Here is a 21,653-nt window from a genome sequence, read left to right as displayed (position 1 = left end):
CCAGATACCTGCTTTCAGCAGCGGAGGCCTAAGAGCTGGACCCCAACCTCAGAGCTAAAGCTGGCCCAGAATGAAAAAGAAAAAAAGAGAAAAAGGAGCGGTTGGGAGCTTCAGTCACCCGCCAGCCTGAAAACAGCCCTCAGCCCCTCACCCAGACTGGCCAGGCACCCCAGTAGTGACCCCCACCCTGAAGGGTGTGTGACCAGCTGCAAACAGCCATCATCCCCTCATCCAGGCTGGCCAGGCACCCCAGTGGGACCCCCACCCTGATCCAGGACACCCTTCAGGGCAAACCAGCTGGCCCCCACCTGTGCACCAGGCCTCTATCCTATATAGTAAAAGGGTAATATGCCTCCCAGCACCTGGATCAGCGGAGCCGCGAGGCCTCCCGGCACCGGGATCAGCGTGACAGGGGGCAGCGCCCAAACCCCCTGATCGCCCTGCGGCTCTGTGTGTGACAGGGGGCAGGGCCACAACCTCCCTATCCGCCCTGCTCTGTTTGTGACATGGGAAGGCGCCCCAACCCCCTGATCAGTCCTGCTCTGTGCCTGATAGGGGGAGCTCCACAACCCCCTGATCGCCCTGCGGCTCTGTGTGTGACAGGGTGTGGCGCCCCAACCCCCTGATCGGCCCAGCTCTGTGTGTGAAGGGGTAGAGCCATAACCTCCCCATCAGCCCTGCCCTGAGTGTGACAGGGGGCGGCGCCCCAACTCCCCTATCAGACCTACTCTGTGAGTGACAGGGGGGAGCTCCTCAACCCCCCGATTGGCCCTGCTCTGTGTGTGACAGGGGGGAGCTCCTCAACCCCCTGATGGGCCCTGCTCTGTGCGTGACAGGGTGCAGCGCCCCAACCCCCTGATTGGCTCTGTTCTGTGTGTGACAGGGGGTAGTGCCACAACCTCCCCATCGACCCTGCCTTGAGTGTGACAGGGGGCGGTGCCCCAACCCCCCAATCAGCCCTACCCTGAGCGTGACTGAGGGTGGCATTGCAACCTCCCGATCTGCCCTGCTCTGTGCATGACAGGGGGTGGCGCCCCAACTCCCCAATCAGCCCTGCTCTGAGCCCGACCAGGGGCTGCACCTAGGGATTGGGCCTGCCCTCTGCCACCTGGGAGCAGGCCTAAGCCAGCATGTCGTTATCTCCTGAGGGGTCCCAGACTGCGAGAGGGCACAGGCCAGGCTGAGGGACCGCCCCCCTCCCCCCAGTGCACAAATTTTTGTGCACCGGGCCTCTAGTAAATACATAAGTACAATTACTTTTGACCTCAAATTTGCCTCAATGCAGAAAAAGAGGCCTAAATATTTCTATTTATTATTTTAAAGCATAGTTTATAGAAGAGGACTGTGCTATATTATAGTCATACACTATTAAAATGTTAAATTAATCTTCTGACAAAGAACTTTCATTAAACTTCATTTTGGTCAATGATTTGCCTTATGGATTTAATAAAATTTTATGCTTCTGTTCGCAAGCAACAAAACAATAAATGCCATCTCCCTAGCCTGGAACTTAAAACACTTAACTAACCACTTGGGGTCTGGGCCTTCCTTCCTGAAAAGGTCGTATTGAATGGTCTGCGTGAGTATAAAGCATGATTGTTTCCTCTGAAAAACCAGAGCCCGGGTTCCTGTGGATTAGAGCAAGTGTTTTACTTAATTGCCATAAAAAGGCGCTTAGGGAATAGAGATGGCGTTTGATTACTGAGTTACAAATCCAAAATGGCTGTGACTAGTGGAAATTGTGGGATAATTACTATAGTTCCATCTCAGATCAAACTCTCCTTGGTGTTCCTGTTCACAGTGTTCAACTATCCTGTCAGGTCCTTTTGGTACCATTGGGGTTGAGTCCCAGATAATCCTACAGCAACTGCTATTTAACAGGAAACCACATTAAAATGCTACCGACGGTGCCTTAGCATCTGGCTAGTCATAAAGTGGAGTTAAAAAAGCCTCACTGAAGGAACTGACTGAGATATTTCAGTAATTTTTAGATGAAATCATGAACACCTAGGGCTGTCTATTAACTTGCTTTACACTATAAGAATAGATTCTATTCCATTATTATTTCTAAGAAAATGTTCAATCTTTTCACTACTAGAGATGAACTAAAATAAGCACATGACTCACTTTCTTGATCTTAGGAAAAAAGTTACATAACAAAAACATTTTTATTCCAATGCTATTTATAAATTGTTGATTACTTTCAATCTTTGAAAGTAATCTCTCCTGATTACAAAAGATTTGCCAGTGGGTTTTTGGTTAATAGTGCTTCAAGTTTTACAAATGTTCTGTAAAGCTTCTTTTTATTTCTTTTCAAGATAACGTAACCAAACAGGAACACATCCACTAAAGCTAGGGTAGCCACGCTCCTAGCTCACTGGGACAAGTCCCTACTTACATCTGTTCCAGCTCTTCAACCCGTTTCCTCTTCTGCGCATGTTCGTTTTGATGATAAATGTGAAGGTTAGCCTGAGGCTGGCTTAATTAAGGACTGTAAGTCTTAACAGCTCCTAAGCACAGTCCTGCACTCATCAGTGTGAGTACACAAAACTACATACTTACATGCTAACCGAAAACCAAGAAAATGTATTTTGTATAAAGCAAAAGCTTCCTCCTCTTTATCAACCAGGCCAACTAATTTTCAAAAACAAATTCTTGCGCTTGCAGAAAGACCTAATTTTTAGGATCCACAAGCTACACTCAGGATTACTATGAATTAACTTATTTAACGGGGAACACATTTTTAACTGTCAAACCAAATGTCCCTTGAATATTTTTAAGACTAAATCTATTTTATATATAATCGACAGTTTGATTCTACTAGTGATGAGAAATAGATGAGGCAGGGTACTGTCATCTATGCCAGAAAATTCTCCTATCAGCACTTAGCTTTAGTTGTGTCTGTGACTGGTGTCAAATATGTTGGTAAAATCTTGGAACTTCTTTTAGGCCTACTTGTACTTGACTGTTCCCTTGGATTGGGCTCTAAACTGCATGGGGTCTGAGGCTGAGCCTTACTTACCTCTGCTTCCTCCATGATGCTTAGGTATTGCTATTCTAGTAGACCACTCAAACACTGTGAGTTGCAATGTAGCAAGGAGTTTATAATGCTGTTTGTGTGTTTTTTAATTATATAGATACATTTTAATATATACATTTTAACTGTTGACAGTATTACAGATCTCTCCTGCTTTTTCTTTGTTTTGTCCTTAATTGTGACGTATGGAAAAGAGCCTCTCCATTCTTTCTCTCATTCCAGAAATACTTACTCAACACCTACTATGTGCCAAGCACCAGCAATATAGACGTGAAAATGAAGTGCCTGTTCTCACGGAGCTTGCATTCTTGAGAGGTGTCTTAGAACCTCTCAGGGGATCCTGAAATCATTTTGGTGGGTTACACCAGCATAATTTCAAATGAACAAAAAATAATGAAACCGAACTTATCAGAGGACATCACACAAAGCAAGCTGTTTCCTTAACATTTTGTTTCAGTATTGTGTGTGCATAATGGGTATGATGTAAAATGTATTTCTTAGTTGGTCCAGGTTAAAACTGAGAAACACTGTTCTAGAAGGATCTGTGAGTTTCAGTTTAAATTTCACTTCATTTTATTTTTAATTAAAAATTCTTTTTTCAATTACAGTTTACAGTCTATATTAATTTTAATTAGTTTCAGGTGTACAGCATAGTGGTTAGACAATAAATCTCATTTTAAAGATTTCCCGCAAAGCTATAAAGCAAGTTAGACAACTTTGCTTCCATAAAATGTATGCATGCTTCCCATGTGTCAGGGACTCTGCTAGACACTGGCGATACAAGAATGATTAATTCACAGTCCTCATGCATAGGAACTCATTAAGAATGTAAACAATCACAGTTTGATAGGTGTTAAAATGGAAATATGTGCATATATAGTAAATTAATAACTCATTTTTTTGAATGCCACTCTAAAATAAACCACACTTTCACTTACTTTGTTTTTCGTAATGAGAACAGTCTATGTAAAGTACGTAAATCACATTAGGGATGTTCAGGCAAATAATATGCCCAACATCACATAGAGTGGCTAAGCTATATAAATGGGACCCCGGTTTCTTAGCCTTCACCTACTTTTGTTTTTATCACATATCTTGTTGTATCTATTTTCACACTAGAGGCCTGGTGCATGAAACTCATGCACTAGGGTGGGGGGCAAGGGTGTCCTTCACCTGGCCAGTGCCCTCTCGCACTCCGGGACCCCTTGGGGAATAACCAGCAGTCAGACATCCCTCTTGCAGTACAAGACCCCTTGCTCCTTACTGCCTGCATGCTTGCTGCTCCTTAGTGCTGCTGTGGAGGCGAGAGAGGCTCCAGCCACCGCCGCTGCACTTGCCAGCCGTGAACCCGGCTTCTAGCTGAGCAGCACTCCCTCTGTGGGAATGCACTGACCACCAGGGGGCAGCTCCTGTGTTGAGTGTCTCCCCCCTGGTGGTCAGTGTGCATCATAGTGACTGGTCATTTTGCCATAATGGTTGCTTAGGCTTTTATTATATAGACTAGGGGCCCGGTGCACGAAATTCGTGCACTGGGTGTGTGGGGAGGGGAGTGTCCCTCAGCCCAGCCTGCCCCCTCTCACATACTGGGAGCCCTCAGGCGTTGACCCCCATCACCCTCCGATCACCTGATCGGCCCCTTGCCCAGGCCTGACGCCTCCGCCAGGCCTCCCCCTGATCACTGGCTCTGGCCCCCACCCAGGCCTGAGGCCTCTGGCCCAGGAATCATGCCCGGGCAGGGGACCCCCATCTCCCTCTGATCGCTTGCTCCACCCCCCGCCCAAGCCTGACGCCTCTGACCCAGGCTTCAGGCCTGGGCAAGGGGACCATCATATCCCCCCAATCCCCGGCTCCGCCCCCCACCCAGGCCTGATGCCTCGGCCAGAGGAGTTGACCCTCATCACCCTCCGATCACCAATCACCGGATCGGCCCCTTGACCAGGCCTGAGGCCTCTGGCCTAGGCGTCCGGCCCGGGCAGCGGGGACCCGCAGCTGCAGCGGCCCCGCGATCGTGGGCTATGCTTTAGGCCCAGGCAAGGGACCCCTAGCTCCTGGGACTGCCAGCTTCGACCGTGCCCAGCTCCCATCGCTGGCTCCACCCCTACTTCCTGCTATCACTGGCCAGGGCGGAAAAGGCGCCTGATTCTCCGATCATGGCTGGGGGGCAGGGCAAAGGCGGCCCCAGGGCCGGCTTTGCCCTGCCCCCCAGCTCTTAGCTCCCCCCTGGGTTTCCGATCACTGTCAGTGGCAGGGGGCTTCTTCCTGCTTTCCCTTCCGCCTCCCTGCATTGTTACATATGCAAATTAACCGCCATCTTGTTGGCAGTTAACTGCCAATCTTGGCAGTTAATTTGCATATAGCCCTGATTAGCCAATGAAAAGGGTATCGTCGTACGCCAATTACCATTTTTCTCTTTTATTAGATAGGACTAGAGGCCCGGTGCATGAAATTCATGCACGGGGGAGGGAGGACAGGTGTCCCTCAGCCCGGCATGCACCCTCTCCAATCTGGGACCCCTCGGGGGATGTCCTAAACTGGCAGTCGGACATCCCTCTCACAATCCAGGACCACTGGCTCCTAACCACTCACCTGCCTGCCTGCCTAATGCCCCCAACTGCCCTCCCCTGCCAGCCTGGTCACCCCCAACGGCCTTCCCCTGCCGACCTGATCACCCCTAACCTCCTGCCAGCCTGATCCCACCCCTAACTGCTCTCCCCTGCCAGCCTGATCTCGCCCCTAACTGCTTCTGCCCCCACCACCATGGCTTTGTCCGGAAGGAAGTCAGACGTCCGGAAGTTGGCCGGTTGACCTGGTCTAATTAGCATATTACCCTTTTATTAGTATAGATATGGCCTTGATTTTCTGTATACCATCTTTGTCTATGTGGCATAGCCTGGAACCAGACCTCATGTATTTGTATCCTACCTCCTGCTTTTTAGCTGTGTGACCTTGGGAAGTTACTGAACAATTTCAGAATAAAATGGAGATCATTACTATTCATCATTTTTCACTTAAGTGTGAAATTATGGTGACCGCTAATGTAACATCACAAGTAAAAAGGAATAGCCATCACCAACCATTTACCTAAATTCCATGTAACATCTCCACCTGACCACTAATTTAGTGCTGTAGAGGTCTCCTGTTGTGGGAACTATAACTAACTCTCATATCTGAAGGAGAGAGAAAATCTAGGAGATATGTTCCTTCTGGAAACTAGAATTTCAACTGTACTTTCAACCAAACAACTCTTTTCATACTATTCAGTATAAACTAGAACACACTCAACAGCATGTACTGAGAACTGATGGAGACAGCTATCATTTAAATCCCTCATCTGGTGGTTCTTTGAATGTGTTGGACAATGGGCTAGAAATTACACTTATACTATAGATACAAACCAATCTCAGGTTAAGTTGTTTATTTTCATGATTTCTATAAATGTTTAAAGGCTTATAAATTAGTTCCATTAAGTTCATCTGGAAGAAAGGCTAAAGACCAGCTGTCAAGTCTAACACACAAGGGCAAAACAAGGCGACACAATTAAGCCCAATGTTCCATATATTTTAGAGCTAGTGTCAAGCATACAACAGCCTGCCTTTACGGCTTCAATTTGTGTAGCACTTTGTTCTCTGCAGGATAACACTCCAGATAAAATGAAGAGATTCCAAAGATCAAGTCACTACATGTTCCAACTGCTGAAAGTACACAAATGGGAGCTCCTTAGCTTCTACAAACCTTCAAATAACAACAGCTAACACTTTCTAGTGCTTATCATATGACAAGTACCAGGCTAGGAATTTTACGTAAATCGATTCATATGATCCTTACAATAACCCTATCCTATATAATAATCTTATCATCTACACTAATAAAAGAGAAACATGGTAATTAGCTGTACGTCCGCTAAACTTCCCATTGGCTAATCAGGGCGATATGCAAATTAACTGCCAGCCAAGATGGCGGCCGGCAGCCAGGCAGCTTGAAGCGAACATGAGGCTTGCTTGCTTCAGTGACGGAGGACTCCAATGTCCCCGCCTGCCGCTGCCGGCCTCTGAGCTTGCAGTTTGAAACATTGTTACAAATATAGAAGCTAAACAAAACCCCAGAAACCTGCTTTCAGCCAGCCGGGATCTCAGAGCTGGAGTTGAAACAGTGTTTCGATTACAGAACCCAAACAAACCAGATACCTGCTTTCAGCAGCCGAGGCCTAAGAGCTGGAGCCAAGCCTCAGAGCTAAAGCTGGCCCAAAATAAAAAAAAGAAAAAGAAAAAAAGGAGCGGTTGGGAGCTTCAGTCACCCACCAGCCTGAAAACAGCCCTCAGCCCCTCACCCAGACTGGCCAGGCATCCCAGTGGGGACCCCACCCTGAAGGGTGTGTGACCAGCTGCAAATAGCCATCATTCCCTCATCCAGGCTGGCCAGGCACCCCAGTGGGGACCGCCACCGTGATCCAGGACACACTTCAGGGCAAACCAACCGGCCCCCACCTGTGCACCAGGCCTCTATCCTATATAGTAAAAGGGTAATATGCCTCCCAGCACCGGGATCAGCAGAGCTGCGAGGCCTCCCGGCACCGGGATCAGTGTGACAGGGGGCAGCACCCAAACCCCCTGATCGCCCTGCGGCTCTGTGTGTGACAGGGGGCAGGGCCACAACTCCCCTATCGGCCCTACTCTGTGAGTGACAGGGGGGAGCTCCTCAACCCCCTGATCGTCCCTGCTCTGTGCATGACAGGGGGTGGCGCCGCAACCTTCCCATCGACCCTGCCTTGTGTGTGACAGGGGGCAGTGCCCCAACCCCCCAATTGGCCCTACCCTGAGCATGACTGAGGGTGGCATCGCAACCTCCCGATCTGCCCTGCTGTGTGCATGACAGGGGGTGGCGCCCCAACTCCCCAATCAGCCCTCCTCTGAGCCCGACCAGGGGCTGCACCTAGGGATTGGGCCTGCCCTCTGCCACCTGGGAGCAGGCCTAAGCCAGCAGGTCGTTATCTCCCGAGGGGTCCCAGACTGCGAGAGGGCACAGGCCGGGCTGAGGGACCTCCCCCCACCCCAGTGCACAAATTTTTGTGCACCAGGCCTCTAGTATATAATAAAAGGGCAATATGCAAATTGATCCAACAGTGGAACAACTGGTCGCTATGATGAACACTGACCACCAGGAGCAGATGCTCAACGCAGGAGCTGCACCCTGGTGGTCAGTGTGCTCCCACGGCGGGGAGTGCCACTCAGCCACAAGTGGGGAGCGGCCTAAGCTGTCAGTCTGACATCCCCGGGCTGCTAAAGGGCGCAGCCAGGCTGAGGGGCCCCTCTCCCCTGCCAGTGCACGGGCCTCTAGTGAGTTAGATAAGCTACTATTTACACTTTTGAAAGGGACAGAGGCACAGAGAAGTTAAGTAACTTTCCCAAGGTCACACAACTAAAAAGTAGGAGGTAGGATACAAATCCATGAGGTCTGGTTCCAGGCTATGCCACAAAGACAAAGAACTGCATTACATTACTACTGACCCTTGAACAACTCAGGTTTGAACTGCACGGGTCCACGTCCATGCAGATTTTTCTCAAATAATACACTGGAAAATTTTTTTGGAGATTTGCAACAATTAAAAAAACAACAACTCACAGGCGAAGCACATAGCCTAGAAATATTGAAAAAGGTGTGCCACGAATGCGAAAAATATATGTACATGTTATTTTAATATCTTTTCTCTAGCTTACTTTATTGTAAGAATACAGTTTATTATACATATAACATACAGAATGTGTTAACCAACTCTTTCTGGTATTGGTAAGGGTTCCATCAATGGTAGGATACTAGTAGTTAAGTTTCTGGAGAGTCAAAAGTTATATGCAGATTTCCAACTGCCTGGGGGGGCGGTGCCCCTCACCCTCGTGTTGTTCAGGGGTCAACTGTACTTACAACAGATTCCCGACAGCAGGCTGGACGGGGAGGAGGTTGAGTACAGCTTCTTGCTGCCTGTGCCTTGGTCATGACTGTCACATCGCTATTCCTGCTCTGAACAGTGCAGATAGCTGGGGGCTCCTACAGGTGAGCAGCCAGCCAGAGAGAGGCTGAAACACCTACACCACTGCTGGTGTCAGCGGCTGCTTCTGCACCCTCCGGCCAACAGCAGCCATGAACTCGGTGGCACCGTGGGGGAAAGGACCTGCTTCAGGTGACAGGTGCTCGGGGACGTCAGCTGAGTCCAACAAACCTTTAAAAAGTAATTACTATGTATCTTGCTTGCGTTTTGGTTAGTCTTTTAAAAGTAATATAGTACGTTTCTGAAGAAGTTGATTAAAAAGGACAGAAACCTCTAGTTTGAGAGCAGAGTACATTACGGTGGATGGTAAATGGAGTTCATATTAAAGGATCCCACTCATTTTCTTCAGTTCAAATGCATGAGGACTGGATAATACAGCAGATTCCTACACTGACTGAATAGAGGAGAGCTGATGAGGCAGGAGGCAGCGGTGACAATTCTGAGTGAGAAGTCCCTGCACAGGAGAGAGGATGGGATCCACACAGAGTGGATGGCTTGCCCTCAGTTAAAGACACGGGTGATTCAGTCCATCCCACGTCATAGGAGGGAGGGCAGACTACAGCAGGACAGTGGTGGTGGGAGAATGGAAGATTCTCTTCAAATGCCTCCCCCAGCCCACCCTTTAAGTGAAATAAGCAGGGAGAGCATCCCCTGAGAGTGAGGACAGGCAGAGGGTGAAACACGCAGCTGTCCGGGAGAGTGGAAGTCAGCTGACCAGGGCAGGAAGCGTTGCTGATAGCCTTCAGGGGCCCGCAGGGGTTTGCAGTCACGATTTTCAAGCGATGGCCAGTACAGCTGCCTATTTCTCCAGCTGCGCCCAGCCCCTGAGATGTAGAGTACAGGGACAGTTCAACTGTCCTGGGGTCCCCAGGCTCAGACAGAGCGGGAATGATTACGATGGCAGACTACCGGCTCAAACTTAGAGAGGGGAGGCATAAGGGAGTGATTAAGGAAACTGGCCACGTGACTATAGGGAATGGCAGACTGGCAGGCTGGCGACCGTATCTGGAGGCAGAATTCCTTCTACCTGAGGGGGCCTCAGTCTTTCCTCTGAAGGTGTTCAACCTGATTGGATGAGGCCCACCTGCACTGTGGAGGATAATCTGCTCTACTCAAAGTCTGGTTTATATGTTAATCCATAAAAAACTACCTTCACAGCAACATCTGGACTGGTGTTCGACCAAAAACTGGTACTAGATTGACTTAGTCAAGTTGACATAAAATGAACCATCACAGAAGTAGGAATTTTTTTGTCACTGCTCATTCATGAGTTCCAGAGCGCACAGGGTGGAAGTTAGTTTAGAGAGGGTGTAAGTGTAGGACAAACAGAGAAACAGCACTTTCCAGGGATGGGAGGAGGAGACACACATTGTGGTGGTGAAGGGCCCAGATTTTAGTGTCAGAACTCTACCACTTACGGCACGATTCTGAGCAGGTTCTCCAACTGCTCCGTTTCATCATCTTAAAAAGGGACAATAATATAAAGAAATGGTTTAGGGCCGTGGTTGGCAAACTGCGGCTCGCAAGCCACATGCAGCTCTTTGGCCCCTTGAGTGTAGCTCTTCCACAAAATACCGCGTGCGGGTGCATGTACAGTGCGATTGCAACTTCGTGGCCCATGCACAGAAGTCGGTTTTCAGCCTGGACGAGTCTATTTTGAAGAAGTATTGTTGATATTTGGCTCTGTTGACTAATGAGTTTGCCGACCACTGGTTTAGGGCAATGGCTGGCATGAAGAAATCACACAAAAATGGTAGCTCTCATTATTATGGGAAGACTCACTATTGTAAATCTGTCAATTCTCCCAAAAATCATTCATAAATTTAATGTCACTACACTTAAAATTGCAGTGAGTGTTTTGAGAAATTGATTCTAAATTTTATTTGAAAAATGAATGAGATAAAGAAAATTCTGAAAGAGAGTAAGAGAAACCTCCACCACCAGCTATCAAAACACACTAGAATACTGTAATTAAACACCTGATGAAGGTGCAGGAAGAAGCAAATAAATAGAAAGCCAAGAAATAGACTTAGATCACGCGGGTCATTTACTATGGGCTCAATGTGGCCCATGCTTCCAATTAACAAGGGGCGCAATGGGTCATGCACTAACAGTGCTGGCACAATTGGCCTTCCACTTGGGAACAAACACAGGTCATTTGTATCATTTTAGACGTGGGGAAGCCTTTCTAGGGACGACATGAGCTGAAAGGTCATAAACAATAAGTTTTGACCATATGCAATTTTAAATTTACGTAAAGCAAAAGACACTATAACATACTTAACAAGCTTAATGGGGGATTTTAACTTACTTTTTGTCATTTCATAATTTATGTGCTTGGCTCTACTTGTCTTCATTTTACATTTGTCTTTTTTGTTTTCTCTCTTACATCATATGGACTATATTTCCTCTGCTGTTTCCCCTCTAGATCTGACTTTATCCCAACAATACTTACACTTACGTGAAAAAAAATCACACACACACTCTAATAGACTTTTCCAATACCAACAAGAACCAATTGTATCTACTGGGTTATCGCTGTGTCGGGCTGCTGGATGCTTCTGTCTCCTCCCTCCCCAAGGCCTGGTCCATATAACTCTTTGAAGAGTAATTCTGGGTACTGACATTCTTAGGCCATATGTCCATTAGGCTGTATCTATATTAAACAAGTACGGCTGCCCACGGCTGCCTCTTTTATACTGTCCCCACCTTCCTCAGGTTCTGGAGTCACCGGTTACCCGCCCCAAAGGCGCCTGACACGTCTATGCGGTCTGCGCAGACCACGGGGAAGCTGGAGCATTCTGCGGCAATGGCTCCCTCCAGCAGTCCGCAGCTGACGCTGTTTATTAGGCTTTGCGAGGAGTCAGCTTTTGTTCCCTTGTAGTAACTTTTTGCCTGTGTGTATTTCTGGATTTCTGCTTTCTCCTTCAAATTTGAAAGTTAAACCAGGCTTTGGTGGAATGTTCCTAACGCTAAAACAGTCTGCCTAGCGCTTTTGGAGATCAACACTGACGCTTCTACTCAGGGTTCTGAGAGCCTTTCTAAATCTTGCTGTTTTCTCTTTAGTTTCCAATCCGTTTGTTCAGTAACTCCTTCCGGCTGTAGTTTAAATTCGGCAATGGTGCCTTTCAGCTTTGTGGAATGTATCCTCATCTCAGACTGTTCCTGTCTGGGTACTGCCTGCTGCATTTTCAATGATCTCATTAATCTACTTGAGAATATAATTCAGAAACCCCCCTAAAAACATCATGTTTCTTGCTGTACTTAAGAGGCATGTGGCCCGACTAATCCGTTCAATTGCTTACTCTGTACCCAGAACATTCCTTCCCTGGACATCCACATGACGCAGCCCTTCCACCTTTCGGGATGCTGCCTGGGGAGGCCTTTCTCGGCCACTCTACTTGAAACTGTGGTGGAAACTGCACCACCATCCTGACCGCCACTGCCTTCCCCTTTTCCTGTGTCATGTCCTCTGGAGCCCTCCTGTCACTCAATATCCCATATATCTTATTTATTAAGCTTATTCTGTTAATAGAGGGCCCAGATACATGAGTTGGGCATTAACTTATTTAACTATTTGCATGTATTTTCTGGGTAAATATTTCAAAAAGCAAAAAAATAAATAAATAAAATAAATCCTACTTTTATCCCTGGGAAGAGGGATATTATAGAAAAGATGCCATTCTTTCCAAGTTAACTTATAGGTGTAATGCAATTCCAATTTAAAAATAATTTATGGGCTATTGGGTGTATCTACCCAGAAGAATTGAAAACAGAGACTTGGAAGAGATATCTGTACACTCATGTTCACAGTAGTATTATTCACAGTAGCCAAAAGGCGGAAGTAGCCCAAATGTACACTGATAAGTAAATGGCTAAACAAAATGTGTATATACATATAATGGGATAAATATTATTCAGTCTTAAAAAGGATGGAAGCTGACACATGCTACAACATGGATGAGCCTTGAGGGCACTATGCAAAGTGAAATAAGCTAGGAAAAGACAACTGTACAATTCCACTTGCATGAGGTATCTAGTCAAACTGAGAGACAGAAAGCAGAACAGAGGTGACCAGGAGTTGAGGGAAAGAGGAAATTGGGAGTTGTTTAATGGATATAGAGTTTCAGTTTTGCAAGATGAGAAATTTCTGGCGACTGGGGCACAACAGTGTGAATAGAACATACACTACTGACCTATACAGCAAAAGCGGGTAAGATGGTAAACTTTATGTGTTTTTTAACACAATTTAAGAAAATAAAAAGATTTAAAAATGTACTGTTTTCAGAGAACCTTATAAAGTATTCATAGAAAAGGAAGTGAATAACAGTCAAGAAAACTTGGGAATATTAATCAAAGGAAACTGGCCTAGCCACATACTAAGATATATTGTGAAACTGTAACAATTAAAATAGTGTAGTGATGAGTAGCTGCAACAATTCTGTCTGGGCAAGAATTTAGTATGATAAGGATGACATCACAATTTAGTGAGAAAAGGCTTTTATTTCAAACTAGAGGCTTGATGCATGAAATTCGTGCAAGGGGCTAGGCCAGTGATGGCGAACCTTTTGAGCTCGGCGTGTCAGCATTTTGAAAAACCCTAACTTAACTCTGGTGCTGTGTCACACATAGAAATTTTTTGATATTTGCAACCATAGTAAAACAAAGATTTATATTTTTGATATTTATTTTATATATTTAAATGCTATTTAACAAAGAAAAATCAACCAAAAAAATGAGTTTGCATGTCACCAATGACACGCATGACATAGGTTCGCCATCACTGGGCTAGGCCCTTGCAGCCCTGGCTTCGTCCGGAAGGACATCCAGAAGGTTGTTTGGCTCTCCAATCTAATCAGCATATTAAGCTTTTATTATTGTAGATAATGTGGGCTCAATTAATTAATTTGTGAGTTAATGTTTTGGGGTTAGGGAATCATTACAGTCATCTACTAATACACAATCTGGATACATTGAAGCAAAATTATTTTCATGTATCTCATTTCCCTCTATTATTTTTCTGCCTTCCTTATACTTTAAGATGATTTTGGCAGTCTTCCCTTTGAATTCTATTAACCAACTGGGTGACACTTAATAATGCTGCTTTTTAAAATTTAAAAAATCTTGCAGAAAATCTGACAGTCAACAAATGCTAAGTACACCCTGTCTTAAGAAAAATCCATTTAACAAAAGAAATCACCTAAAATAGTAGGCTCTTCTTGGTACTGAAAAATATTTAACTTCCAAGTTTCATTCGATTCTATTTTATTAACTTTATCCGTCACCAGTGTGACCTTGGGATTGACACGCACGATGCACCGCAGGCTGAAGGGCCTGTAGTCACCAACACGCTTGGACCCTTCACGTCTGCGTATTTGCCAGTCACAAAAGGTTCCATACGTTACTTTCTGGACATTTCAAAATTTCCATTTTAAGTTAACATTTATTCCATGCCAAGTCAAGGGACTGTCAAAGGGAACACTGGACATACCGGGGTTTACAAAATACCTTTCATAGACGCTGTGGAGGCAGAACGACTCCCTAGGACAGTGATGGCGAACCTATGACACGCATGTCAGAGGTGACACACGAACTCATTTTTTTGGTTGGTTTTTCTTTGTTAAATGGCATTTAAATGTATAAAATAAATATCAAAAATATAAGTCTCTGTTTTACTATGGTTGCAAATATCAAAAAATTTCTATGTGTGACACGGCACCAGAGTTAAGTTAGGGTTTTTCAAAATGCTGACACGCCGAGCTCAAACGGTTCGCCATCACTGCCCTAGGATGTCGACACTCTAGTGTCCAGACCTGTGAACATGTCACCTGATGTGCAAAGGGACGTAGCGATATAATTAAAGTTAGAGACCGTCAGACAAGATGATCCTGGAGTATCCTCTCGGGTCCCATCTAATTACAGGAGCCATTAAAAGCAGAGAGCTTTCTCTGGGTGGGGGCAGAACAGATGCGGCCGGAGGGGAGGGCGGACACACTGGAAGCGTGAGGAGGACTCACTGCACTTTTGCTGGTTTGGAGATGAAGAACGCAGGCCCTGGCCTCTCCTCCGCTGACCCCAGGCCGCCCACGAGGCCTCAGCCTGTTCTCCCTGCATTGGGGCCACATCATCGTGGCACGGCCCCGGGGAACAGGGAAGAGAAAGAAACCGGAGAATGAGGAAACGAAGGAAATGAAGTGGACAGGCAAATGCAGTTCCTCAATTCAGTCCCCTTCATTCCAAAAGCCCTGGTGGCCACAGGGGCTCCTCACCAGGCAGGAGAGGCCTCTGAGATGCCCTCCCACCCTGCTGACCGATCAGTCCAGCGCACACACACTCCTTTTGTGGTGTGTGTATGGGGGGACTTCCCTGGAGCCCCAGGTGAAATATAAAAAAAGATGAACGCAGATGCCAGAACTGGGACGCAGGCAGCAAGGAATGTCTGTGTCTTACAACCGCAAGCCACAGTTCTCGCCAGCCCGAGTGACCCTGGGGCAGGCTTCTCCTAGAGCCAGGCTGGCTGACACTGTCCCTTCAGCCCCAGACCGGAGCAGTGACAGCCCAGCCCACGGGCCTTCTGACCCACAGAAGGTGAGATAATAACTTGGCTACGTTTCTGGCAGTTTGTTATTGCAGCAATGGAAAACATATACAGAGAGTGAATTCTTTCCTCATTTAATCTAAACCAAAAAATAAAAATAAAGATACTGCCATGGATAATTAGGAGGACAGATTTATGACTGTCCTCTTTTTTAATTTAGCTGGACTCATGCGTCAGTTTCTACGTCAAGTGGTGGAAATGGCTCTGGCCCAAGATGCATACTTGGTACAAGAAGGTTAAGACTAGTTTCTACTAACTAGTTAATCCATGTAAAATTCAGGAACTGACAATGTTTTCGGAAAGATTATGTTCCAAGGAATGACTAAGATCCAACTTCAAAAAGTAAACGGATTAAAAACATTTCCTCAGCCTAGTCCCATGATGCTTAAAAAAACACACAAAAATACTGACAAAGAAGAATATTTGATATTTTTTCTCTCATTCCCATGATCCTCCCCCTTTCATTTGGTCGCCCTACTCCAATAATAAAAGCTAGAATCCAGCAGTGCACTAAGTACAAGAAAAAAATACAGAAATGGGTATTTGGCACAAACAGAAGGGAGATCAGATGACCTTTTCATGCTATTTCAGTATTGACACCACCACTGATAAAACTGCCTAATTAAAATCCCACTCGATGGTAAATATTTACTTACAGAACTCCTTATAGTGACAGGCCCTGTTGTAGACACTGGCGACAGTAAGATGCTATTAAGAAACTCAGTCTAGTGCAGCGGTTCTCAACCTGTGGGTCGCGACCCCTTTGGGGGGGGGGGCAAACGACCCTTTCACAGGGGTCGCCTAAGACCATCAGAAAACACATATATAATTACATATTGTTTTGTGATTAATCACTATGCTTTAATTATGTTCAATTTGTGACAATGAAATGGGGAGCCACCACATGAGGAACTGTGTTAAAGGGTCGGGGCATTAGGAAGGGTGAGAACCGCTGGTCTAGTGGGATCACAGAATCACCAAACATGCAGTGATCGAGACAGAAAGTACACCCAGGGCACAGAAGTTTACCCACGTCTGAGGAAAGGCTAAGCTACAGCCAGGAGCAGGAGGTTGCAGCTGATCATTTTTGAAACAGGACATTTCAGACAGCAGGACTAGCATGTACAAAGGTACTGAGGTGTGCACTCGCACAGTACAGCTTGCCTGGAAAACTGAAAAATTTCATTGTGTGAGCATAAAGTGTACAGGGTGTGTGGGAACTGTGGGGGGTTGGTAAGTAGTTACATCATAAGTCAGGTAGGTGTTACATCATAAAGGGCATTGGACTGTATCCTGTAGGTGAATTTTAAGCACAAGAATGACACACAATCACTTATGGTTCAGAAAGATCCCTTGGGTAACAGAGGGAAGATGGGTTAAGACGAAGTAATACCAAAAAATGACACTAGTAAGAAGGCTATTATATTACGCAGAGATAATTTGAACTTGAGAAGCAACAGTGGAAATGATCAGGTAACCACTTGAAAGAATACTCAGAGGCAGTCCAGCTTCGAGGCCACCATCTTAGAGGAATGGCTGGGGAGGAGAGAGGATGGGGGCGGAATAAAAAAAAAGAATACTCAGAAAATAAAGTACATGATGGACATCACAGGTCCTGGCTAAGTGCCTTTCCAGCCCCCAGCCTTCCTCCCCGGAACGGGGGACAGCTAGAAAGCCAGGCGACCCGTCCTGCTTCCTCCGTCCCACGCAACAGCTGTGGACCGTCTCTGGGAGAGCGCTGCCTATCGAAAGGAGAGGTGCAGGCAGAGAGGCCCCTCACCTGTCTGCCTTCACATCCCGCTGCACAGGGCTGGTATCTGTGGGGTTACGAGCGTCATTTTACAACAGCAGAGTGGAAGGTGGAAGTCCTGGTCCTGGATGACACGCGAGCTGCTGACCTAGCCCAGGGTCTGTTTACTTGTGGACTTAAGATCATTATCCTTCCAGTGTAAGCCACCGATTATCAAGCTGTTACTTTCAGACAAAATTAACCAAAGCAAAACCGAGACAGGGCCTGGTGACTTAACTGATTGTTTATTTGCAATAGAGAGGAACTTAGTTTTATTCCCGGGGTTCTGGCTTGGGAAACTAAGCTAGTCACAGAATAAAATTACAACAGAGAGGTTTGGGGGTGCTGGAGCAAAGGGGAAGGGTCTAAGGTGAGAAAGGAGGGGAGGGAAAAGGCTGTTACTGAACATATTGCTCGAGATTATGGGATCATTCAGGCGAAGGGTATGTTCAGATGAGCCTGGAACACATGCAGAAAGCCTGCCTTTGACCTGCTGAGGCGTCGCAGTCAGATCCTATCACACCTGCAGGACCTCACACTCTCCTGTGAGAGTCTAATGGAGACCTGGGTGGTGAGGGGACTGGGGGTGGGGGGCAAAAGAATGGAGAGCAGACCAAAATGTCCTTATTTGAAGAGTTCTAGAAAGTGTGTTTATTTTCTATTAAGACTTTGAAGATGTACAGATACTATTTAAAAACAGGAAGAATATGAATAAAAATATATTAAAAATAAAAACAGGAAGAACATTGTTTATTGACAACCTACAAACATCACCACAGGACTGCCTATGCTTATTTTATAAAAAGTCATTAGTAGCCACGAAAATATGAAAAGCACATGATCGGGAACTACGACAAATGAGTCTGTGTTTGAGCGACTACACCCGAGATTGTCCCAGCAACTGACATGGATCTGCACCACCCGCTTTACAATGTAGGCCAGGGGAGTATGTGAATCACCTCATTCCCAAGACTCAGAAAATAACTCCAGGACATGTTTTATTGGTGGCAGGTTACCCCAAACTACAAAGAGAAACATAATCACTGAGAAGGTGGCAAGCAATCGTTTACAGCCCGTGTAGGAGGCGGTGAGCTCAGGAGGCTGCCGCTCCTCCTCCAGAGAGGAAGGTAATACAGGTGATCCTCATACGCCTGCGCACGGGGCCGAGCTACAGGCGGGAAGAAAGACCAGCAGCTCCCAATCTGGCCAACAGGAGCAGGTGACAGTCTCACAGACAAGAAGCCCCTAGACCAGCCCTGGGCAAACTACGGCCCGCGGGCCGGAATAAAACTATTGAAAAAAAAGACCGTACCCTTGTACCCTTTTATGTAATGATGTTTACTTTGAATTTATATTAGTTCACACAAACACGCCATCCATGCTTTTGTTCCGGCCCTCCGGTCCAGTTTAAGAACCCATTGTGGCCCTCGAGTCAAAAAGGTTGCCCACCCCTGGGCTAGTCACAGTGATTACCAGCGCCCGTTTACAACAGAAGACGGCATCCTCACCAACGGCTCCACGGGAGCAGGGGGCGCTACCAGTCATAAAGGATATGCCCTGGACACCCAGCCAAAAGGCCTCCAAATCCAATACGGACTGGGGCAACGCGAGTACAACAGACACAGATGTGTACCTAACCCGTTGGTCTTAATGCTAAAGCCAACTCTGATCATGCTGCCCGACTACAACTTTAAGTGGGTCCCCCTGGCTCACAGGCACCACCCCCTTCCCAACCCTTCATCCCAGCCCCAAACTAAGAAAAGTTCTAATCAAAGTTTCTCCTTTCATGTACCTACACTTGTTATTCTGGACCAACTGCTATTTCCCAAACCAACCCGTGCTTCCTGCTCCTGCATTTCCCCAGGCCTCCGGGTCCCCCGTACCTTTCAGCGTTTCCTGATCCTGCAGCCTCGTGGAGCCCCTCCTGAACTTCTTGTTATAACAGCTCTTATCCAAGTCGTGCTGCTCTATTCTGAATTGTCACTACTACTGTGCCTCTCCTGTGATATCCTGAATTCCTTAAAAAAGGACAACTGATGCATTTTTGTGACTTCTATAGGGTCACACTGGCTAACGGAAGATTGCTGACTCAGTGACATAAAACCATCACAAGCGGAAGCCCCCCGAAAGAACACACAAAAGCAAGTTTACTAGAAGCCTCACAATTCAACTCTGGACCATTTTGGTAAGCAGTCATCTGCTGCTTCTCCTGTGGGCAGGGCAGAGCAATCTATAAGAAATGAAAACTGGGGATCAGCAGAGATGATGCATCAGGCTGCGCCTGCAACTCCCAGCCCCTCCCTGGCTCTAGGCACCTGGGCAGGTTTCACTCACCCTTTGCTCTACCTGCTTCCTCTGCACAAAGGTGATGTGAGGAACAAGCTCTTTGTTAATCAGTTCACAGTATTAATCTCTCAGACTATTCCTCCCTTTAAAATATAGTGGTTTCAGCCCTAGCGGGTTTGGCTCAGTGGATAGAGCACCGGTCTGTGTCCTGAAGGGTCCTGGGTTCGATTCCGGTCAAGGGCACATGCGTGGAGCGTGCAGGGGGCAGCCAATCAATGATTCTCTCTCCTCACTGATGTTTCTCTCTCTATCCCTCTCCCTTCCTCTCCGAAATCAATGAAAACATTATATATATATATATATACACACACACACACACACACATATACCTACTAAGCGCCAAGTGTAGGTCATGAAGAAGAAGAAAAAAGTTTAAATCTAGAGAGTTATTTCTTAACCAGGGACACAGGCCAAACCCCGACACGGGCCGTTTTCACAGGATCTCCGGTTCTGATTCCCTTCCCTGTAATCGTGTGATCATGTCCCGCGCTTCTCGGCACGTTAGCCTCCGGGGCCCTCCCTGAACTCAACGGAGACCCCCCCTCGGGTCCCGGGCCCGCCCTGCGCCGCTCCCGGGGCCGGTGGGGGGGGGGGGAAGAGGGGGGCCAGTAGGGTGGAGGTGGGCCGCCTCCCTTCTCCCCAGGATGTGACTCGCAGGCGGTGCCAGGGAAGGAGAAGTTCACACCTGCGGCTGGGAACCCAGACGTCTGGCCTCGAGGGCTTCGGTTCCGGGTCCGTCAGCCAACCCAAGTACCGAGGGGACTTTCACGGGCGCACGCGCAGCTGACCTCAGTGACCTCAGGAGACCCAGGGAGTGACCAGACCCAAGCCCGTGTCCCACGGCGCCCATCGCGCCCCCCGGGGCCTCCAGCGCACATCCCAGGCCCGCGGGCCGAGCGCGTCCGGAATGCCGAGCGCGCGGGCTCCCCAAGGGGGGTGACCCGACGGGCGCTCCCCGCCCCCCGCCCGCCCCGGGGTCAGCGCGGCACCTGTGGCACCCGGGGCCGTGGCCTCCAAATAGCTCAGCGGGGCCGCCTTCTGCTCACCGTTAGCCCCGGGCAGCTCCGCCGGGCAGCTCCGGGGAGACCGGCTCGGACCCCGACGGCGGGGACCGCGGGGATGTCGGCGGGGCTGCGAGTTCTGAAGACTTGGACGTGGGGAGGGAGATGTGGGGCCCGGCCGACCCGGGGAGCCGGCGACCGAGAGGGGGCCCTGCGGTGCGAGTCGGGGTCGGACCCGCGACGGGAGCTCTGCAGGAAGGACATGCCCCTCGGCCAGGTGCCGGGCCCAGGGCCGGGCGGGGGCCGGGAGGGAGAGGCATTCACGTCGACCCGAGCCTGGGCCGAAGCCTCGAGGGTGAGAGGAGCCCCCTCCCCTCCCCTCCCCTCCCCCACCGGAGCAAGCGGGGGCCGGGGCCGAGCCGCGCGGGGAGCGGGCCGGCCGCACTCACCATGTCGTACACGTTGAGCACCACCAACTGGTTGGCCCCCATCCTCCTGCCCGCGGCCGCCGCCTCGCCCCCCAGCCGCTCGGTCTCCGCGGGGCCGAGGCCGCTCCGCCCCGCCCCGCGGCCGCCTCAGGGCCGGAGCCGGGCCCTAAGCGCGCAGCCCGGCCCGCGGCAGCCGGCGCTGGAGCATCGGGAGGCCGGGCCGCTCCAGGGCGCCGCGGACAAGACCTCCGTGCCGACGGGGCCAACTGCTGGCTGCCCGCTCGGGCTCAGGCGCCTCCCCCGGGCGGCAGACACGTGGGGGAGGGCGGGGCCAGGCGAGGGGCGGGCGCCGGGAGCTCCGAGGGCGGAGCCGGCCCGGCGCCCGAGCTGAGCCCGCTTGCGCTTCTCTTTCCG

The 21,653-nt window shown here is 48.4% G+C and overlaps 1 protein-coding gene across 2 annotated transcripts in view; it reads right to left on the bottom strand.

Annotated features, from left to right (window-relative positions):
• Window positions 1-21,653, bottom strand: part of DESI2 (desumoylating isopeptidase 2) — a 41,723-nt gene extending 20,070 nt beyond the window's left edge. Inside the window, exon 1 of one of the 2 annotated variants that reach the window (XM_059677506.1) lies at window positions 21,261-21,653. In XM_059677506.1, the coding sequence (XP_059533489.1) occupies window positions 21,261-21,302 (42 nt within the window). In that variant the 5' untranslated portion in view covers window positions 21,303-21,653. Of the gene's footprint in view, window positions 1-9,348; window positions 9,388-21,260 lie in introns of those variants that run through there. The other variant, XM_059677505.1, reaches the window with a different exon arrangement.

Source organism: Myotis daubentonii, chromosome 20 (assembly GCF_963259705.1).
Source record: "Myotis daubentonii chromosome 20, mMyoDau2.1, whole genome shotgun sequence".
NCBI classification, from domain to species: domain Eukaryota; kingdom Metazoa; phylum Chordata; class Mammalia; order Chiroptera; family Vespertilionidae; genus Myotis; species Myotis daubentonii.
The sequence above is the reverse complement of the archived record's forward strand: the minus strand, read 5'-3'. Positions and strand labels throughout refer to the sequence as shown.